This window comes from Mus caroli, unplaced genomic scaffold, assembly GCF_978045245.1.
Source record: "Mus caroli unplaced genomic scaffold, Mus_caroli_1 scaffold_11, whole genome shotgun sequence".
Taxonomy (NCBI): Eukaryota; Metazoa; Chordata; class Mammalia; order Rodentia; family Muridae; genus Mus; species Mus caroli.
In genome coordinates this window covers 66,613,186-66,633,683 of record NW_028227266.1, presented here as the reverse complement: position 1 = coordinate 66,633,683, position 20,498 = coordinate 66,613,186, and the positions used below count along the sequence as shown (strand labels likewise).

General features: G+C 40.6%; 1 protein-coding gene across 3 annotated transcripts in view; it reads right to left on the bottom strand.

The window, feature by feature from the left end:
* Positions 1-20,498, bottom strand: part of Vps13c (vacuolar protein sorting 13 homolog C) — a 160,150-nt gene that overhangs the window by 78,521 nt on the left and 61,131 nt on the right. For all 3 annotated transcript variants that reach the window (XM_029482031.2, XM_021171411.3, XM_029482032.2), the window contains 14 exons: positions 18,808-18,937; positions 17,436-17,514; positions 16,642-16,781; positions 14,397-14,550; positions 12,273-12,352; positions 10,495-10,554; positions 9,859-10,018; positions 8,471-8,587; positions 6,982-7,085; positions 6,643-6,810; positions 5,876-6,180; positions 3,855-4,002; positions 3,136-3,244; positions 243-376 (listed from right to left, as the gene is read on the bottom strand). In XM_029482031.2, the coding sequence (XP_029337891.1) occupies positions 243-376; positions 3,136-3,244; positions 3,855-4,002; positions 5,876-6,180; positions 6,643-6,810; positions 6,982-7,085; positions 8,471-8,587; positions 9,859-10,018; positions 10,495-10,554; positions 12,273-12,352; positions 14,397-14,550; positions 16,642-16,781; positions 17,436-17,514; positions 18,808-18,937 (1,888 nt within the window). The remainder of the gene's footprint in view (positions 1-242; positions 377-3,135; positions 3,245-3,854; positions 4,003-5,875; positions 6,181-6,642; positions 6,811-6,981; positions 7,086-8,470; positions 8,588-9,858; positions 10,019-10,494; positions 10,555-12,272; positions 12,353-14,396; positions 14,551-16,641; positions 16,782-17,435; positions 17,515-18,807; positions 18,938-20,498) is intronic.

The window sequence follows — 20,498 nt, the reverse complement described above, 5'->3', positions numbered from 1 at the left end:
TCACTTTGTAGACCAGGCTAGCCTCGAACTCAGAAATCCACCTACCTCTGCCTCCCGAGTGCTGGGATTAAAGGCGTGCGCCACCACGCCCGGCTCGTAACTGGTTCTTAATAAATGCTCAAAATTTAAAGCACATTAACAGTCTAAGGTTTTTTTCATACATATTACCTACAAAATTAGCTTAATAGAAATAGCCATAATCTTTTCACCTCACTTTATTAAAATGTGATAAAATTACACACCTCTTTAATTTCAAAGTTCAACAGTACATTAATGATGTCTACGGGTCTGGTCTCCTCCACTCTGGCTGCTGGCACACCTTGTGTGGTGTGCACATCCTGCAGTGTAGAGACTTCTCGGCAGGCTTTTGTTTCACCTAAAGACGTTAAAGAGAAACATGTGCTTCGATTCTTTCATTTCTTTATTCATAGATACTTGCTGCAAACTTGTATGAGCACCTTAAGATCCACAAATCCCTATCAGCTCTCAGCCTTAGAAAGCTCATGGTTTAGTAAAAGCGACAGACATGGTGAAAGTCAGATCAAAGAATCAGGTTGAACCTACTCACAAGAAGCAGGAAAATGTTAATGGGCTGGCTATCAAATGCTCGGAGAAAAGACAACGAGGTGAAGATGTATTAATACAGATGAACTACTCACACGGAGCAGGAGGAGTCCTCCACAGAAAGGACAGCACACCTTTTTTAAAAGTAAGAATGAAAACCATACAGGCAAAAATGATGGCACATGGCCAGGTCTGCAAATAGAGCAGACTGTAGAAGGCTAGGGCATGAGGTAGGTAACAAGATACAAGGCTAAGAAAGAGAAAAGGACCATGCATGCCAGTCTAGTTAGGGAAAGAAAGACTCCATGGCTGATGCTGTTCTGAAACACATACATACCATGGCGTGCAACAAAAGTGTTTTCTAACCTATAACACACAAATAGTAAAGCTAGGATTTGTTATATGTGTAACATACTCCAGACACTTCGTGATAAGCTATGCATTGACTGTCTTGCGGAAGTCTTAAACCACTCTTCTGGAGAAAGAACTTCATTGTCCTCAACTCACAAATGAGCACAATAATTTTTTAAACAAATTTGGAGCCTTGCCTACTGTCATATGCAAGGGCCAATTCATGTCCATCAGTCTGACTTGACAGCCTTCACTATCAACTATACAACTGTCACCACAGTATTGCAGTTAACATCCTGACCACCAATTCAACACACCAAAGCCCTGCAGTAAAGTATACCAGAAACCCACATGGAAATCTACCCTACTCACTAATACCCTTAGAAAGGCAATACATCTATCATCTTACCTCAGAACTGCATCAAATAAAAATAACTGTTAACAGGTTTGGACAGTCACAAAGAAGATACCCAAGTAGTCAAAAGGCATGTATAAAATAGCTTACTTGGTTAGTAGTGAGGACCAAATGAAAACCCCAGTATGGGGCTGTGGACATGGCCATGCAAGCAAGGGGACAAAAGTTTGGATCTCTGAGAACCAAGTAAGAGCTGAGTGTTGTGCAAGCTCAACTGTGATTCTAGCCACAAGGGCAGAAACAGGGATCCCTGGAGAAAAGACCAGTACAGAAGCCACCTGAATGAATCTCATGAATCAGAGAAAAGAAGCCAAACATCAAAGTGCAAACTTGTCATGGATCCACTCATTAAATTAATGAAAAAGCAAGATTAAGCCCTGAGTATCAGAGGTCACAAGAGCAGTGAGCTCTGAGTTAGGCAGGGGCAGGCAGGGTCCGTCTTAGCAGCAGGAAGATGGATGAAGGATGCTGAGGAACGGGCTCTATCTTGCTCAGAGTGAGTATGCAGGTGATTCTGAGGTGAACACTTAGAGCTATATGCTTAGACTTGCATACAAGAAAAAAGTGAAAATGTACAGTGAGGTAATTTTTACTCAATCAATGGGCAAAAATTTCAGAAAATTGATAAAACTGTTAGAAAGACACAGAAAACAACACAACAGTGTACAAAGAACAAGTTCCTCTAAGTCTATAAAATGTTAAATTAATCAGAACATATTATATCATCTATGTATGAAATTCTCAATTAAGTTTTAAAATTTAAATTAATTTATAAAAACTTTGTATTTACTTAACTCTTTGTTATATATGAGTTATATTAATAAAGATTATACACCCTCTCACTGGTGAGACGGGATATTTCAGTGCAACATGGGTAAGAGTGAAAACTTAACCTGAATATCTATCTGTAGAAGCTTGCTAAAAATGATGATTCTTCAACAGAATTTAATACCAGGAAATCATTAAAAGCACTGAGGGGAGTCACCACACAGCACAAACATGGGTATGAGATATATACAACTCCAACTGTTAGTTTAGAAAATCACCAGCAAAGAAAGGGTAGCAAGCACACACACAGGTGCCACCACTTGTTTGAAAAGAACAAGGGTGCATCCTTTGTGCTTAATATATTCGTTATGTGTGCATACACATGTATATGTTTAAGTAAAAGTGCCCATAACTAATAATTTAAACTTCCTGCTATCTTTATTTTACTATACTATGTTTACTGTGATAAACATTAATAATTTAAATTCTTACACTTTACCCCTGTCTTATTTAAATATCAGATAGAATACCATGCCACAGCCTAGCATTCTTCAATTTTTTTTAATACACAAATTAAGACTTTTTACAGAGATCCAACACTGGCTAATGGCCACCTTTCCTAATGACCTCCCAACTCAGGCATCTTGGAAGTGAGTTGAATGTTAACTGCTTAGCTACAAAGAGACAATAAGCTTCAGTCATGCTAGCATTCAACAACATCTTGTTATTTTCTTGGCAAAACAAATCACAATTTGTAAGTATGTATTTGTGCACTACATGTTTATTGTGTCTCAGGCTGGAGACGTAACTCGATATTATGGTGTGCACCACAGCACGGCCAAGACCCTGGTTCAATCCCTACTGTGGCAAAACAAACAAACAAACAAAAAAGGAACCACTTTAAAACCTGAAAACAAGATTCAAAGCGCACTGAACTATAGAGAGACACGTGTACATGTGTCACCACCATCAAGATTCAGTGTGTACTGGATGAGAGAGAGACACTTGCGCATATGTCACCACCATCGGACTCTCACCTCTCTCTTGTACTCTAGGTTTCCCTTTATCCAAGTCTTCAGTGGCCTCGCCAAGATTTTCTGCCAATATTCTAAACAGAAGATTAAGATCCTCTTGATTTAGACTAACCTGTGAATAAACAAAAAAAGATCATTTTAAGATGAAAGAACTACAATATAGAAAACAGATTCTCGGTAATAAAACAGAATAATCTTAACAGTAACTGAGATGCGACCCCTCAGATTGGCACCTGAGGACTTTACCACTTGCTTCACTTTCACTTCTACAATTTTAAATAAAATATTAAAACATATAAATAATAATATTTGCAAATCAATGTTAGCCCTACTGGCTGGTTTTTACTTAAAGTTAATTGTACTTAAAGAAATCTTGGCCATTTTTTAAATAACAAGCTCTGGAGACTATCACTCTTTAAAGAACACAGTAGTTATCTGAGGCGTATTTCAGTCTCCTTAAAAACAAGTGTGCAAATAATACACACTAGGAGAGACAATGTAATAAGTAACTTGTGCACAGATTTCTACAATGGGTGTGTAGCAGATTTAAAAGTTAATAATATTTAACTGAAGACTAAATTCTACTGGAAACTCTGTTGGACAAAGTTTACTAAAATGTTTCTTTCACTATGCAGGAAATAATCTGCACGTTCCTCGTGCATATGAGGAAGCTTTCAGGGTTGACACGTCAACAGTAAAGTTATTTTCATGCATGTACTTACATTCATTGAGTCAAGACGCCCTTTAATTTCTACAACAGGCACCTTATGGTACCAATTTGCAGCTAGATTCCGACTTACAAAAAACTCCAAGTTAATTGGGTGCAACAGCTGAATATCAGGGTGGGAGGTGCCTGGCTGGATTGCTGTCCTAGTAAACAGAAGACAGGCTGTCACAGAGAGCAATGAACTATAACAGCAAGCAGAGTGCCAAGCATAATCTGATGCTCTAGATACCAAATGGTAACTTGCCTGCCTCTACTTCCTGAGTGCCGGACTTAAAGGCATACACCACCATGTCTGCCACCCCCCCCCCAATTTAAAAAAAAGACATTTTTTCTTAAAATCATAGAAAGGAGAAGAACTGAGCTAAAAGTTGTTTTGGGTTTTTTTGCTTGTTTTAAATTCATAATGCTGCAGATATATAAGAAATAATCAAATTCATCATTCTAGGAATAATATAGTTTGTGTCACATTATAATCCTTCAGTCAACAATGGGTCACATCTACCTGAGTGTTCGGCTAAAATGAGGGAGCAGAAAAGGTCCTACTGCTTGGGGACCAAGCGCCTGTCACAAAGTCATTCTGCAATCCATTTAATCCATCAGCATTAGGCATACCTACCAGATTACCCAACAGACTCATAACATGCAGACAGCTCTACCCATCCTACATATAACGTTCAGGCAGTTATGCATAATACTTAACCTCTCACAAGATGGTAAATGACCCCATCAGCTGTTTCCTCGTCGACTATACTTCCTACAATTTAGACTCTCTTCTTCCTACTTGTAAGAAAATTTCATGTATTGTGGATCTTGGCTGCATTGAGACACACAGAAGGACTGCCCTAGGCTGATGACAATCACACTGAGTTGCTCACAATGACCCATCAGTGACAGTGCCTTCCTCCGAGTGCATGCTTGTGGTTAAGCAGAGGACAGCAGTGTATTTGTTGGTACTGAGACCAAAGACACAACAGTGACAGAGCAGCAGCACAGGAAATCAGGAAATCAGAAAGCACAGCCATCGCTGAGCCATTTCAGAAAGCTCCCACAGGGATTCTCTTCTTCACCCATAACTGTCTCTTATTTATTTTGAATAATTAAATCGCCTTTGGTGAGATGAAAATCATTTTTAAATCTTTTTGTGTCCTCACATGCCACACACCATGAATATTGAGGACACAGTAGTACTTACACAGCTACCAAAATGTGTAAGCTCACTGAAGTCCTGAGTTACCAGGAGAGCCAGGGCATCGACCTCATGCAACACGGGCAAAGGGCTGTTACAGAGTAAAGATCTGCTACTGCAGAAACCACCTCAACAGCAGAGGGCCCAAATGGACGCCATGCGTGATTCCAAGGGTGGGGAGAGGGAACAGGCAGAGGGGGTTACTACAGTGAACATCACCGCAATAACTGACGCCACCTCAATCCTGATCCACGTTACACAGCGGGCCACTATTAACTTCTAGAAACTACCATTCATATCATAGGTTAACAAGAATAAATGGCTTTACTTTGAGAAATACAGGTTAAGGCATTCAGGGACACAGGATCAAGATGTATATTCTGTTATTTCATTCTCTCTCACTTGTTCCTTTTTTTAATTTTTTTAATTTTTATTTGAGATAGTGTCTCACTATATAGCTCTGACTGTCCTGGTACTCTCTGTGTAGACCAGGCTGGCCTCAAACTCAGAGATCTGCCTATTTCTGCCTCCCAAGTGCTGGAATTAAAGGTGTGCATCACTACACCTGGCTAAGATTTCTATTCTCAAATAGTTAGCAACCACTGTTTTGGACAGTAATATATACATATTTTAAAACAAGCAAGGTAAAGAATTAAACAAGCTGGCAGATCTACAGGAAGGATGTATATATATATATGAACTCCAGCTGACAGAAATTAGAGTTTTTTGCAACTTTTTATATCAGAAAATGATTCTGTTAAAGAAACATGGTGTGAAAATCCCATGAGAACGTAGTACATACTTCATGGCACAGCTCTGGGCATGCTTACCTAGAGAGTTTCAGTTTCGTGAGCTGCACCTCCATTTTGTCGATCACTGGAGGATTTGCAGCGTCTTCTCCGGACACCAGACTGAACTGATTGTGAACTCTAATTAGCCCAAGATCCACCACGACAGCATTGGTGGAGAGAGAGGACTGCGGAATGACAATGACGGGTGCTTTCAAATCAATATCGACAGAAACACGGAAGCTTCTCTGGGCGAGATCCTTCACGCTCGTGGCCGCCTTTTCCGCAGCCTGGGCAGTGGCTGCACTCAGCGCCTCCTTGGCCACCTGGAAATTGTTCAGGAAGCTCTGTGGACAATATGTAAAAGGAGACGTTCAGAAGCAGGGCATCTGTGGGTGAGCCTACCTTCTGCTAACACGCATGCAATTTCCTCTAAGGGTCTTTAGAGTTGAGCCCTATTCTAGTGAGCGGAAGAACTGTGGAAGGCCATCCTCAGTCACGTGCTGCCCAGCTTTGCGCAGTGATCGGTCACTGGGGGGCAGCGGGGAGCCCAGGGGTGGGAACACATTTTCAACACTTCAGCACTCAGTTAGCTTCTGTGTGTTCTAGGAAAGCAATTTCAACCACAGACAGAAATCATTCAATGACTTAGATTTCAAGAGTTAGAGAGGGCTTTTGGCTACTACTTTCATACATAAACACCAGGCATAGTCAAACCACTCACGGCCTTAAAGCCCCAAGTTACAACATGTGTAATCACAGCCCTACAGCTTCTCGGGGCAATGTGGACATATAAACAGTGACTTTACCAGCAGCGACATAAGGAATTTATGAAGGTAGACAATCTGAATACAGCCAACGTGCAGTGCCACCACACCATCCACTGTGTTCATGTCAGTGTAGGAATCCCCTTCAGTAGCATCCGGATACAAATCCAGGTTGAAGCGAAAAACTTCATTCCCAACTATGGATACAGCCTGAAAAGCCAGAAATGTAAATGTACTCTCCCCCAGAAAAGCAATAGCAAAACAAAGCCTCAGTCAGAAAAGGCCTGAAATTATAATCTTCATAGAAATACATTTAATTTTTAAAATAAAGTCTCTATGCAATAATCAAAAGCTAGTGACTACCCATTCGGTGTTACATACTTTCTTATGAATTGTTTTGGGATCAACATCTGTGACAATAATGTTTTCCAGCCTGGCAAAAAGTGACTGCTTCTTTGATTGAAGAGAAAGAGAAGAATCAAGGCCTGAAAAAAATTAAGTACGTAATTTCTATAAATATAACAAATATTTCATTTCATTATGATTTGGGAATATAAGAATGTCTAAACTCACATTAGTAAATTTCCTGTTAAATATTTTTAGTTTTCTAAATAGCAAACTTATTTTTTGGTTATAATCTAATTATATAGGCCCTACCCCAATTTCCTGTTAAATATTTTTAGTTTTCTAAATAGCAAACTTATTTTTTGGTTATAATCTAATTATATAGGCCCTACCCCTTACTAAAGAGCAGGTGATGGCAGTTTGGTGAGAAGGAATCACTGCTCTTTGGGGTGTGAGCACTGGCGGGTTACCCACTCTCCCAAATGTGACCTCTCATCCTCGTGCGCTCGGGCAGCACTATGGGATTTAGTGGGCAACTAAGTGTAATAAGGGGACATGAAGTTGAGAGGGGACACGCTGGGAGCACCTGAGAGGACCTACAGTGGGGAAATGGTGGTAGCTATGATCATCTTGCCTAGTATACACATATGAAATTCTCAAAGAATAAAAGAAGTAGAAAAATACATTAAATATCATTTTTCTATGACATGAAAAAGATCCCTATTTTCTTAAGTGTATAATAAAGTGTTTTTAAAAAGGCAATAAAATAAAATATAATTACGTAAATTTCCAGTTCCCTGAGAGGAAATCTAGTACAAAGGAATCAATCAGGATAAGTAAGCCAAAAATACATTTTTATGCCTTTATAGATATTAAGTCATTTACATGAAGACTGTGCTGGCTGGTTTTATGTCACTTGGGAAGAGGGACTCTCATCTGAGAAAACGTGTCCATAAGAGTAACCATAGGTAAAGCCCATAACGCACTGCCTTCCTTAGTGATTGATGTGTGAGGGTCCAGCCCATGGCATGTGGTGCCACTCTGGAATAATGGTCCTCGGTTGTAAAATAAAGCAGGCTGAGCAAGCCATGAGGGGCAAGCCAGTACGCAGTATTTTTCTATGGTTTCTGCTTCAGTTCCTGCCTCCCAGTTCCTGTCCTGCCTTTCTTCAATGATTGACTGATGTGGAAGTATAAACTGAAATCAACCCTCTCCTCCCTAGGTTTTGGTCCTGGTGTTCACCACAGCAGTAAACACCTTGCCTGAGGTGAAGGCTACAAAAGTTTTGTGAACAAAGTTTATATAAGTAGGTGTGTTACCAATTTGGAAAGGAAAGAAGAAAACAACTACACTAGCTAGAATTTGGACATCATCTAATCCTAAGCACCCAGTCCAGCCACACCCTGCATCTGTGTGCAGTACAGAGCCCTCTCTACATACTTTCTCTAACACTGCAGAAAGAGAAAGAAGGAAAGGGGAGAAGACGCTTAGAGTTAAACAGCTGGAAAATACTGTGACACTTTACCTTGTATCTTGATTTCAGCAATATTGCTCTTCTCATCACAGACAGTGACACAGAAAGCATTCAGTTTGGCAAACAGCCTAAAGCCAATCACGTCACTATCTCTGGAGGGGACCATCACTAAAAACAAAGCAATGGATTCTAGTAAGCTAAACCCTACAGAAGTCTCTTCATATATTTTACATAATATATAATATATGAGTATAAAATATTTGTAAAATAAAATGTTATACAAAACACATACATATAAAAACAAAAAGTCTAAAGTTAATAGAACATAAAACTCAAAAAAGTAAAGTAATGTGCCTAAAGTCACACAGTTTTAAGTCGTATAATCAGAAGATGAACTAAGTTCTTTTGGATTCAAATTCTAGGGATTCTCAACAATGACAGGGAGTCTTTGAGGTGCTAGAGAAATGGATCAGAGACCTGGGATCCCAGCACCCACATGGGGACTCACAACCATTGTCACTTCAGTTCCAGAAGCTCGAATGTCCTCTTCTGGACTCCATGGACACTGCACATGTGATGTATACACATACATGTAGACAGAACACCCAACACATAGAAAATAAGATTGTTTCAAAGATGCAAATAGTCCCTGCCTTCCTATCTCAGGGTCTCTTTCCTCAAAGGCTGCCCTGAGGAGACTTCTAGACACACTAGGATGGGAAGAAGGACTCAGCACACACACATGGAGTTTCCTCTAGTGATCCTCCTAAAGCAATCCCCAGCCACAGGAAGAAAACAAAGTTTCTTCAAACAGTAGTGTTGTTTATATTTTTTCCGTGTGTGTGTGTGTGTGTGTGTGTGTGTGTGTGTGTGTGTGCTGCTTTATTTTTTTGAATCAAGGACTTTCTATGCCACCTACCCAAATGGCCTGGAAATCATGATCCTCCTGCCTCAGCCTCTCAAATACTGAAACTGCAACTATGTTTCTCTATATCCACTACCCCTGCTTTATGCACCAGGTGGTTCAATTGAGGAAAACCCTAGAAGCAGAGGGAACGGTATTCCAATGACTGGAGATTTGTCAGTTTGTTTACTGTGTTTGTTTTGAAAGAGAGTGGAATACTATGACTCCGACTTTCATCAACAGATAAATCCATTAACAGCTTCATAATCTAATGGCATTATTGGGAGATAATACACTGGTGTGCCTTTGCAGGGCATGGCTTCTCTTTAGACCACCTCAGTCTGTCTGCCTCCTAGTCACCTCAACCTCCACCATATGCTTCATCATGCTTTGCCTGGCAACACACAGGCTCAGGAGCAACCGAACCAAGTGTCCATGGGTCGACATCTCTGAAACTGTAAGCAAAACAAAGCTTTGCTCCTTCAAATTGTTCTCCTTGGGTGTTTGCTATGGAGGACACTGCTTACTCTCCTACCTTTCTGCAGGGGAGAGTTCTTTTGTTTCTCAGGTATGGTCTGCACCTCCTTGGCCACACCCGTGTTCTGACTGTCTGATGGGATGACAGTTGTCAAGTAGTTAAGAGAAGACAGAAGAGCTTGTGTTTGTAGCAACAGATTCAAAGATGAAAAGGCCACCTGAAAGTGTTTTACAGAGAAAATTAGTCCTTTCCTAGTTGCCACCTGTGGTTTCAGCAAAGGCCGCCTCCAAAACAGGATAGGGAAAGAGAGAGAAAAGACCACGCCTCCCTGATGTAGAGATCTAGGGATAGCATATGACACCTACACACTCAGGGACACAGGAGAGCATCATGGTAACTAAATACTCCATTCCCAAACAGAAGGGTCATGGAGCCAATGACTGCCTCCCCTGGCCATCTGCACAGTCAGCATGTAACTGACTTCCTGGTCTTCAACAGGCCAGTGTGATTATAGAAATGCCAGGTTTTGGTATGAAGCTTCAGAATCACTGTGTGCTACCATATCTAGAAGTGACTCCAAATGTGGCGTCCATGACAATTAAGCTTAAGGAGCAGAAATGTGAACACAAACTCAAGTAAGAAGTGAGTGGTTTATTTTCAAATAAGATACGCTACTTTGGTAAAACTTCTTACCTTAATAGTTTGTTCAGTTTTCTCAAAAGTGGTTTGAAAACTAGGCCCATTCCTATCAACCTGAAAAAAAAAAAAAAAGTTCCAAAGAACAAATTAAGAGCAAAGTAGATTTTTATAATCTCTTTGTGTGTGCTCATGTGCATGCTTATGTGGAGAGATATGGAGGAAGAGAAAGGGGAGGTGGAAAGGGAAGAAAGTGGGGGAGAGAGAACACATACTGGGATGGTTCACAGAACTTGCCCCCAAAGGCTCATATATTTGAATGCTCGGTCCCCAGTTGGTAGAACTTTTTGGAGAGGATTAGAAGGTGTGGCCCTGTGAAGGAAATGTGTCACTGACAGTAGACTTTGAGGTTTCAAACACCACACCATTCTCAGCTCTATGCTTCTATTTACAGACAAGGATGTAAGCTCCCAGCTGATGCTCCTGCACCATGCCTGCCTTCCTACTGCCTGCTCTCAGCCATAATCGTCATGGACTCTAACCCTTGAGATTGTGAGCCCCAAATTAAGTGTTTTCTTTGTAAGTTGCCTGAGCTGTGGTATCTGATCACAGCATAGGTATCTAAGACAACCATATATCATGTTGTCTTATTTTAAAAGTACATACACTCCTTTTCCTAACAGTGGAAAGTGCTCTTATTAAGCATGGAGGAACATGCATTCCCTCAGGTAATTGAAAAGATAAAGACGGGCTGGTGAGATGGCTCAGTGGGTAAGAGCACCCGACTGCTCTTCCGAAGGTCCAGAGTTCAAATCCCAGCAACCACATGGTGGCTCATAACCATCTGTAACGAGATCTGGCTCCCTCTTCTGGAGTGTCTGAAGACAGCTACAGTGTACTTACATATAATCAATAAATAAATCTTTAAAAAAAAAAAAAAAGAAAAAGAAAAGAAAAGATAAAGACAAGGAGAGAACAGGTAAGGGTGACCTTACCCAGCCATCATCTGATGCTTGTACCACTCTACAAAGCTTAGTTCAATTGCTGGTGAGAGAAACACCAGTTCTTCACAAATTGAATCTCTAGAGAAAGTTCTGTTGTAGTGGGGTCTTTGTTCTAAGTCAAAACATTTATCTCTCACCATAAGCACTCCCTGGCCTCAGTTCTGTCCTTTGGGAGCAAAGAGGAAACGAGAACTCTGAGGACTGCCTCCCGTGAGCAGCTTTCTGCCCTGACTACCTTGCCGGCCTCTCCACAGCCTCTCTGCTCTGTGCTTTTCCTTAGAAAAGCAGTCACTGTGTTTTCAATCAGCTGAGACTACGTTTTAGTTCTTGTCTGTTTGCACATCTCTCTCTTCTAACTTACAATCACTTTGAGAACAGGAAAAAGCAACTTCAATCCAAATGTCCAACAGCACAGACATTCAACAACCCTCGAAGACAGAGAGCCAGGGAATCACTAGAACGAAGGTGAACACCATAGATTTCTTCTGTGCCTTTCACTGAGGTACATTTTTCAGTCCATCCCCAGTCCTGGCAGATCTCTTCTCAACTCAGTCTAACTCCACTTTCCCTTTTTAATGTAGTATACTCAACTAATTGCCACAAGAAGTGTAGTGGTGCAAATACACCCCAGAGACAGAAGAGCACCTGCTGTGCCCTGGGTTCTGCCTCTGGGTTAACAGCCCGGCAGCTTTGTAATATCCCTGTTCTCAACGAAAGCAGAAGGCTGAGAGCAAGTAACTCTGCTGAGATATATTCCTTACACACAGTCATCCTCTCTCCAGGGTACAGTGTGGGGCCCAGACAGCTGTGCCATCCTCCGGTGGCCCTTACCTTAATGTACTCCACTTTTAAAAGATCTAATCCAGGTCTGTCTGAAGAACTAATCAAGTGAATTGGCTTCTTTCTGGATCCTAAAAGAGAGAAATGCAAATGAGTTGCTTTTTTGAAACTTTAGATTGTTCTACATGTGTTTGTCTAGTGGTGCTTTAAATATATATCTGTGTACATTTTCATGGCTATGAAGGAACAAGGATCCTGGTGAGGACGTAAGACAGCTGAAATCCTGACCTTAGACTCCCAGCTTACTTAAAGCCCCTCACTTGCTTTCATACTGTGCTCAGAAAGAGTCAAAACCTCTAAAGACATTTTTAAGGAGGCCTGTGTATTTATAGGCAGCAGAGTGAACTATGGGTGTCTGAATCTGGAAATGTGGACTCTGATTCATCTCTCACCTTAACCTACAGCTATTTAACTTTCTCAACTATGAAACTGAAGATCTAGTAGATCCTTAAACTGTTTTAAAATGTTTTATTTATAGCTACTAAACTCAAATAATTTAAACAATGTCTTTGCTTAGACCTGGGGTTGTGGGGAAGAATACAAAAACTTTATTTTTAAACAGAGGATGACAATTCAAAATTACATTTTAGTAGGCTGTGGTGACTTACAGCTATAATTGCAGTCCTTGGGAGATGGAAGGAAAGGGACCCTTGTTGTATAGACCCGCTGGGACTATATGATGAGTCTGAGGCCAGCATGGGCTACAGAGTGAGCCTTGGTTTACTGAAAGCTAAAACAAACTTCTCCTTTGAGCTCAAAACTATACGTGTGTGTGGACACAGAGGATCTGGCTCCCAGGTCTGTGTAGGGAGGGCTGGCTAGCTCAGCGATCACTGAGCCTCGTGATCACTGAGCCATGCCCATGCTTCTCTTTCCATGGTCAATTCTGCTTCTAGAACAGCTAGAAAGCACCCACCCCTCATCTTCCCCTTTTATAGCTATTTTTTAATATTTATATGTGTAAGTATATTATTCTCATGTATGTATGTGCACTATGTGTGTGTGCCTGGTGCCCTAGGAATTCAGAAGGGTTAGATCTCCTGGACCAGGAGTGATAGACAGTTGTGAGGTGCCATGTGGATGCTGGGACTCAAACCCAGCCACTCTCAATGGCTGAGCTCTCTCTCCAGCCCCCTCTCTAGTCTTACTTGACACAAAGAAGAAAACAGCCTAGAAAACTTATTGTTTACAATTATTACTCATGTCTGTAATGTAAGTTCTATCATAATCTATTACCTAAGAAAATTAGCAACACTTAGTTGAAGTTTACTTTGGTTTCAGCTATTTTCTAAAAATCATAAAATGTCTTAGTATTTGACTAAAGCATTGGGCAAATTTGGAGGGGGGGGTTAATTGTCACTCATTCATGCCTCAAATATCTGAGGTCATAAGGAATACATTGAAATGATGAACTATAGAAATTTATGAGAGCATGGCCTTTGCACCTCCTGAACTTTTTATTTCTATCACAATACTTCTGTGTTGTGCAAATACTCTACCACAGTGGTTCTCAACCTGTGGGCTGCAACCCCCTTGGCTGACAGGGATCATCATCAGAAAACACAGGTATTACATTATAATTTATAACCACAGCAAACCTACATAACTATGAAGTATCAACAAAATCATTTCATGTTTGGGGGTCTTGACAACATGAGGAAAGTATTAAAGGTCGCAGTATTAGGACAGCTCTAACAGAATAGGCGTCTGTACCCTTAGTCCAGAACTAAATTCTAAAACCCATCATGAACAAGATAGAGGGTAAGAGCACGTTATTTTGGGTTCTTTAGCCTTACTCTGCCTATGAAATGGAATTGATACTCCCTAACGTCGGTGGACTTTCTGAGGTCATGTACCATAATGGCTGGGGACACCAGACCCCAGAACCAGGCTTCCAATGTCTCAATGTCAGGGCTCTGTCCCCTACAGTTGTTTGAACTTGGGTGAATGACCAACCTGTATATTAGTTACATGTGAACTGAAGACAGTAACACGAATACCTAATGGCCATTGTTCTAGAATGGAGTTAGTATTCATAAAGTGTTTATTGTGCTGTGCATACTAATGCAAATGTTTCATTATAAATGAGACTATTTCTATTTTCACGGCTGTTACCTTTAATGTCATGGTAATCCAAGCTGATTTTCCTCAAATAGGACACCGCAGTCAGGTCAAATGTCCTCATTGTTGCCTCTGTCCCTAACTGAGTGACATTAAATACTAGAATTGTCTCTTCTTCTTTCTGTTGTTTAGTGAGTTCCAAAACCACCTAAAAGAATCCACAGGGCAGGGGAAAGTTGTAGTAAGTGGTAGTCATTCTTAAAATGACAGAAGCACAGTCATTTCTCACACAGATCACTGCTAGAGTGACGACTCTAATCACATCCTCACACCAGACACAAAGACTGGGGATCAGGACTGATAGACCATGCAAATAAGGATAGGGTTCTTAGCATTTTTTTAATTAAAAAAAAAAAAACTGATAGATTCTTCTGATAATAGCAAAAAGTGGGAGTGTTCATTCCCACAGTATTTAAATTGATTTTGAAAATGACAGCCAAAATATTTAGCCAATTAAAAAAAAAATCAAGACATGTGTGGCAATTTTTTTGAAACATAAGTAACAATGTTGAGAGAATATCTTGTGTATTGTATGGATGCATCACCTGTCAATTAAAAAGCCTATGGCTTAGGAATGAGATAAAGGTGGAACATCCGGAGGAGAAGAGAATTCTGGGATAGAGACCTTCAGGAAATTTGTCTGGAAAGATGTGAAGAGACAGACACATGGTACCAGAGCACCTGTAACCAGCCACATGGCAGAATGTAAGTTAAAATAGTTATTTTAGTTATTATCTAGTCAGAGTAGAACCTAGCTATATGGGCAAGGTATCTGTAAATATATTTTGAGTCTGAGTCTTATTTCTGGGAGCATGGGGCTGGAGGGAAGACTGGGTCTAACTTCTTCAACGGATGGAGGCTGAAGTAGCACTGCTGCAGCTGAAGAGAAGAACAACTACCCTGAAACATTTGAAGACAGGGGTCAAGGGTCAAAGTGTAAAAAAAAGAGACAAGTCAAAAGCCAAGGAAGGGTAGGAAACAGACCAAGAAAATACCAATAAGACATAAGATTTATCAAATCTGACATGATGATTTAGGAAATCAATATCTATCATTCTAGAATATCAAAGTCAACCATGGACATCTCTGTATTATTTTGCACTTTCTAAGGCAAAGGTGGAGATGGAAAGCTGCAATCCCAGCAATGTGGAGATGAACACTGTCCTTTACAGAGCAAACTTACACATGTAGCTAAAAGGAATCATATGCCGGGCACAGAAGTCTCCTTTTACCCTCAAAATATGCTGTGACCTTCTCATCGGATTTCCTTTTCCTGTGCGTCTACTCTTTAGAAACAGACCTCAGGACTGAAGTTGGAGCCTCACAAGCTGTCAGCATCATGTCCTCAGCTCTGTCTCCAGTCATTCCCACCCCCTCTTTTGGTTTTCGGTTTCTTTTGTTTTGTTTGCTATTTTGAAACAGAGTCTTGTTAAATTAACCAGAATGCCCTGAATCTCCAGCAGAGACTAATAATGTTGTAATCCTCCTGCCTCAGCTTCCTTGATAACTAGAAGTACAGGCCTATACAACCATGCTTGGCTTTCTATGTGACTTTTTCTTCACGCTGGAATTTAGAAGCTCTGATGTCAAAATCAAAAAAATATTTTTACCTACCAATTAACACTAACCCTTCTCTTATACAGAAGCCCTGACTAAGCCATCTATCTTTTTTTAAAGCAAAAAAAAAAAAAGTTTAGAAGTTTAGTTTGCTAAAATTTTCCACAGAAGACAAGCATGACAATGACCAACACTATTTAGCTCAAAGGGAATTTACACTGCATGTGACACACAGACCTATAATCTCAGCACTCAGGAGGGTAAGGTAGGAGGAATGCCCCATAGTTAAAGAGAACCAAGGCTACAAAGTGAGATAGTTCAAGGCCAGTTTGGCATCCACAGCCCAACTGTAGTTTGAAAAAAAATGAAAGGAGCTGGTGGGGGGAGGTAATGTATACATACATACATACATACATACATACATACATAAAGACAGAAATCTTACCCAGAGATGCAAATCCTAATTAAGAGACCTGAGTTTTCCCAGAATAGATCACACTCACTGATTCCCCCTTAAACCATTTTTTAAAAACTTTCTATGGTTTCGAAATTGCATGTGCATTTCTGTGCACTCACATGTACCAGGAAGAAACTAGGATACACATTTTTAATGCACTTGAGCCGAGGTCAGCTCCCAGTCCAGAAGACCGACAAGAGCGTGCTCAGGAACAGAGACACATACCTCTTTAATCTCAAACTTGAGCAGGAGACTAACCAGCTCCTCATTGGGAACTTCAGCAGCTTTTTTCAGTTCTGAGGCTTTGACAGTTCTAGCAGCCTGCGAGTCTCCGTCCTCAGCATCAAAGTACTCCTCATCAGACTCTAAAGGACAGAGACACTCGTTAACCCAGACAGCATCCACTGAGAACCCACATGGACACAGGGCCTAGATTTAACACAGTAAACTCCATCCACACATAGAACTTTCATATTCAGACAAAATACTTTCAATGTATTTTTCAAGTCCCAAAGGGACTTGAACTGGCATGTACTAAAACTTAAACCAAACTTATTTTTCGCTTTAGTTCATTCGTTCAATATCCAGTAAAATATTTACTGGGCATCATCTATCATCAAGATGTGACCTCCACTATGGACACCAGCGTGGCCAGGCCTTAACCTTGTTAGATTCACCTATGTCTACAAGTTGACATTCTATATTCTAATCTGAAATTGTAAAGCATCACTTAGCCCTAGCTAGAGAAAAGTATTACAGAGAAATACAATACCTTAATTGAATATTTGGAAAACACTGTCAAGTCCCATTACCCACCCTTAAGACAAACAACAAACAACTCTTTACTTATCCAACAAAGAGATGTGAACATCAAAGACTATAAAATGCCCTGAAGTCAGTGTTGGTTGGCAGCACAGATAGAACATGTTCTAGAGACTCCTTAATCTCCACAAACACCCTCACTACATAACAACACATAGGTTTAGTGTCACAGAGAAACAGCGTATGCCAATCTTCACCTGATTCCACTCCATCTAGCAACAGTGAAGTCCCAAGAAGCGTTTTCGTCCCTCCTGAAAGAACAGGAATTGAGGCTACCTAGCAAAGAATGCAAATATTTTTAATACATGCTGATGAGAAAGATTAAATAACACAGGTGACATCTCTATATACCAAAAACATAGAAAGTAAGATAAAGGAAGATAGAAAGAAAAATGCCTGCACAGACATCACAGCCAAATCTTCAAGAAGTTAAAACAACCAAATAACAGTCAGCCGGAGCCTACACAATATTAAAATTACCCCCCATATTTATAAAGATATAATTATGCACAAATCAAGGAGTAAGTTTATGTCTCCGTGTACCACTTAGTTGCTGTGAGTAACAATATTAAAAAGTACACATTTATCATAGGCCCTTGAAAATGGCATCGTTACCAGCTAACTTTCTCAAACTTCTTTTCTAAGTAAGTAGAAATCCAACATTTAAGCTATAAAGTGATGTAAGCAACATTTAAGCATCAGTTAAAGTGATGTAGAACATTTAAGAGTCACCAAAAAAGGACAATCTCCACTTGAAATTTTATCTGCAAATTTATTTTAAAGCATTCTATTCCTAGTTCTATATAAGGTATATTTTATAAATTGTTGAGGCCTGCCCCACCTCCAGCATAGCTGTTCCATGCCTGCCAGCTCTTTCATATTGTTGCTATGTTAGTCATTGACAACAGACAAATAACTTGACTCGGAGCAAGGTCATGCAAGGTCATGCAAGGTCATGCTGATCACACATCCTGTTATGTTCTGTATGAGGTTTGTTCATCTTAAGAAATTCCGCAAAGCTTTATGCAGGACGTATCAAATTAAAGGTCAATATGAACTGCTAAGTCTAAAATAGCTTGAGTCAGAGCTGACCACCAGGTGGCACTTCCTGCACTCAATGTGGGGATTTGCAGTTTTAGTCTTTATGAGTTGACAGAGAAAGCTTGTTCAAGGTTGTAGCCTCAGCCCCCAAATTCTGAGCCACGGCCCTGATTAATCAGTCTTAAGGTGTGTGTTCAATAAACCATCTCTGTCTGACTGAGATCAGTGTTTGTGTGGTTTATGGGCGACTCTTGAACCCCAACACAAATGTGAACATCTTCCTTTTATTTCTGTTGCTTTCTGATTTTGTTTGTTTAGAGACAGCATCTCACTATGCAGCCCTACCTGGGCTGCAGCTTGCTGTGTAGACCAGGCCAGCCTGGAAATCAGAGATCTGCCTGTCTCTGTGCCATCACACCAGGCCCCATCCTTGTGGTTAGAAAGCCTGTCCTCAAACTATCACCAGTACTCAAAAGGTGTGGCTTTCTAGAAATCAACTTGTCATTTCCTCCATAGTGGCATACTCACCTGTCTCTCTGGAGACGGTGTGGATGACTTCTGTGGCAAAGGTATACTGTTAATCAAACACAGCGCATCTTTTATCTTCTGGTCAGAAATCCTCACATGCATCAAAGGCAGTCCTCCTGACACTTTAAATCTAAGAATACAATTTGACAGTGAGGTCTCAGAGAGGGGAAGGGAATGGGTAGGAGACTACAGAGGTCAAGGGTTAGCCAGCCATGTTTCAATCTCATTACATTTAGACAGCACTCTTAGAGAAGGGAAAGTTCTCTGTGAACCAATTTTCCAGACCTTCTAAAGCATCTTTCTTAAGCAAACCGGTGGCTCTCAAACCGTAGGTCACAACCCCTTAAGGGGATCTAGGGACCTTTTCACATGGTTTGCCTCAGTAAGCACAGATATTTGCATTACAATTCATAATGGTAGTAAAATTAAAGTTACAAAGCAGCAACAAAAATAAATGTACGGTTGGGAGTCAGCACAATCTAAGAACTGTGTTAAAGGGGCACAGCACTGGAAGAGTGAGGACCATTGCAGTAAAAGGTTGGTTTGGTTTTTTTTTTTTTTAAATGAGCTTTTTAAAAACAGGGTTTCACTATGTAGCCCCCGCTGGCCTTGAACTTGCTATGAAATCAGGCTGGCCTCACCTCTCAGACTCTCTGCCTCCTGGCTGCTGTGATTAAGGGGAGTGTATCACCACACACAGCCTGAAGTTCACTAATGCATTATGAAAGTCCTATTGAACACAATTCTCTACTATTAAAAAACAAAACCACAATATATATTTTACTTCCTGGCATCAAAGATTTCTTTCTATTAATATCAGAGTGCCTGCGCCATCACTCGTTGCCTCCTTGTCTTGTCCTGCTCTGCTCATCCAGAGCTCTGGGCAGCACCTGACATGTGGCCTGTGCACTTATTTCTGGTCCCTTCAGATTGAAATGCAAGCTCCCTGAGGTCACGTTTTGCTGCTGAGGGTCCAGTCTGCTTGTACCACTCACTTGCCTTCTGGCAGCTGCTTGCCTCCTGTCTTTCCCAGCACAGTCTTGACCACAGCTCCTCACACGCTTCTCCAGCTTACTGTCCTGCTGCCCGGCTAAGCTGTGACCAGCTCAAGCTGGCAGATACCTAATTCCTAAATAGGTTCCTGCCATTCAGTACAATCGTATTTAAGTAAGATTCTTAGTACTAATTGTCTCTATTAGAAAAAAAGAAAAGTATCTAATTAATGACCTTCTAAGAAGCTAAGATAAAATGCAGGTAAAACTCAAGAGTGTACAGAAGAATTATAATAAACCTAGAGTGGAAAACATAAAGATCAAAGAATAAAAACGAATGAGAAATAACTGAACCCAAAAGCTGGCTGATCAGGAAAAAGAAACAAAGGCACTACTGCTTGTGTCGAGAACGAGAGAGCAAGCATCTACAGACTGTTCTTAATGCAGGCAGAGAAGATGAGCACTTTGTACAGTTCAACCTCCAAGCTGGTCAAATGCAAACACAGAATGCTCACCTAGAACACTTCCAGCATAGCTCACACTCATTCACAAAAACATCCAGAACGTTTAAATACTCCCTAAAAGAAAACTGTAGGCCTAGAACACATTGAGTCTGTAAGGATCTACTGACACAACATTAAAGCAACCACACGGTGAATCTTTTTTTTTAATTAGATATTTCCTTTTTTTACATTTCAA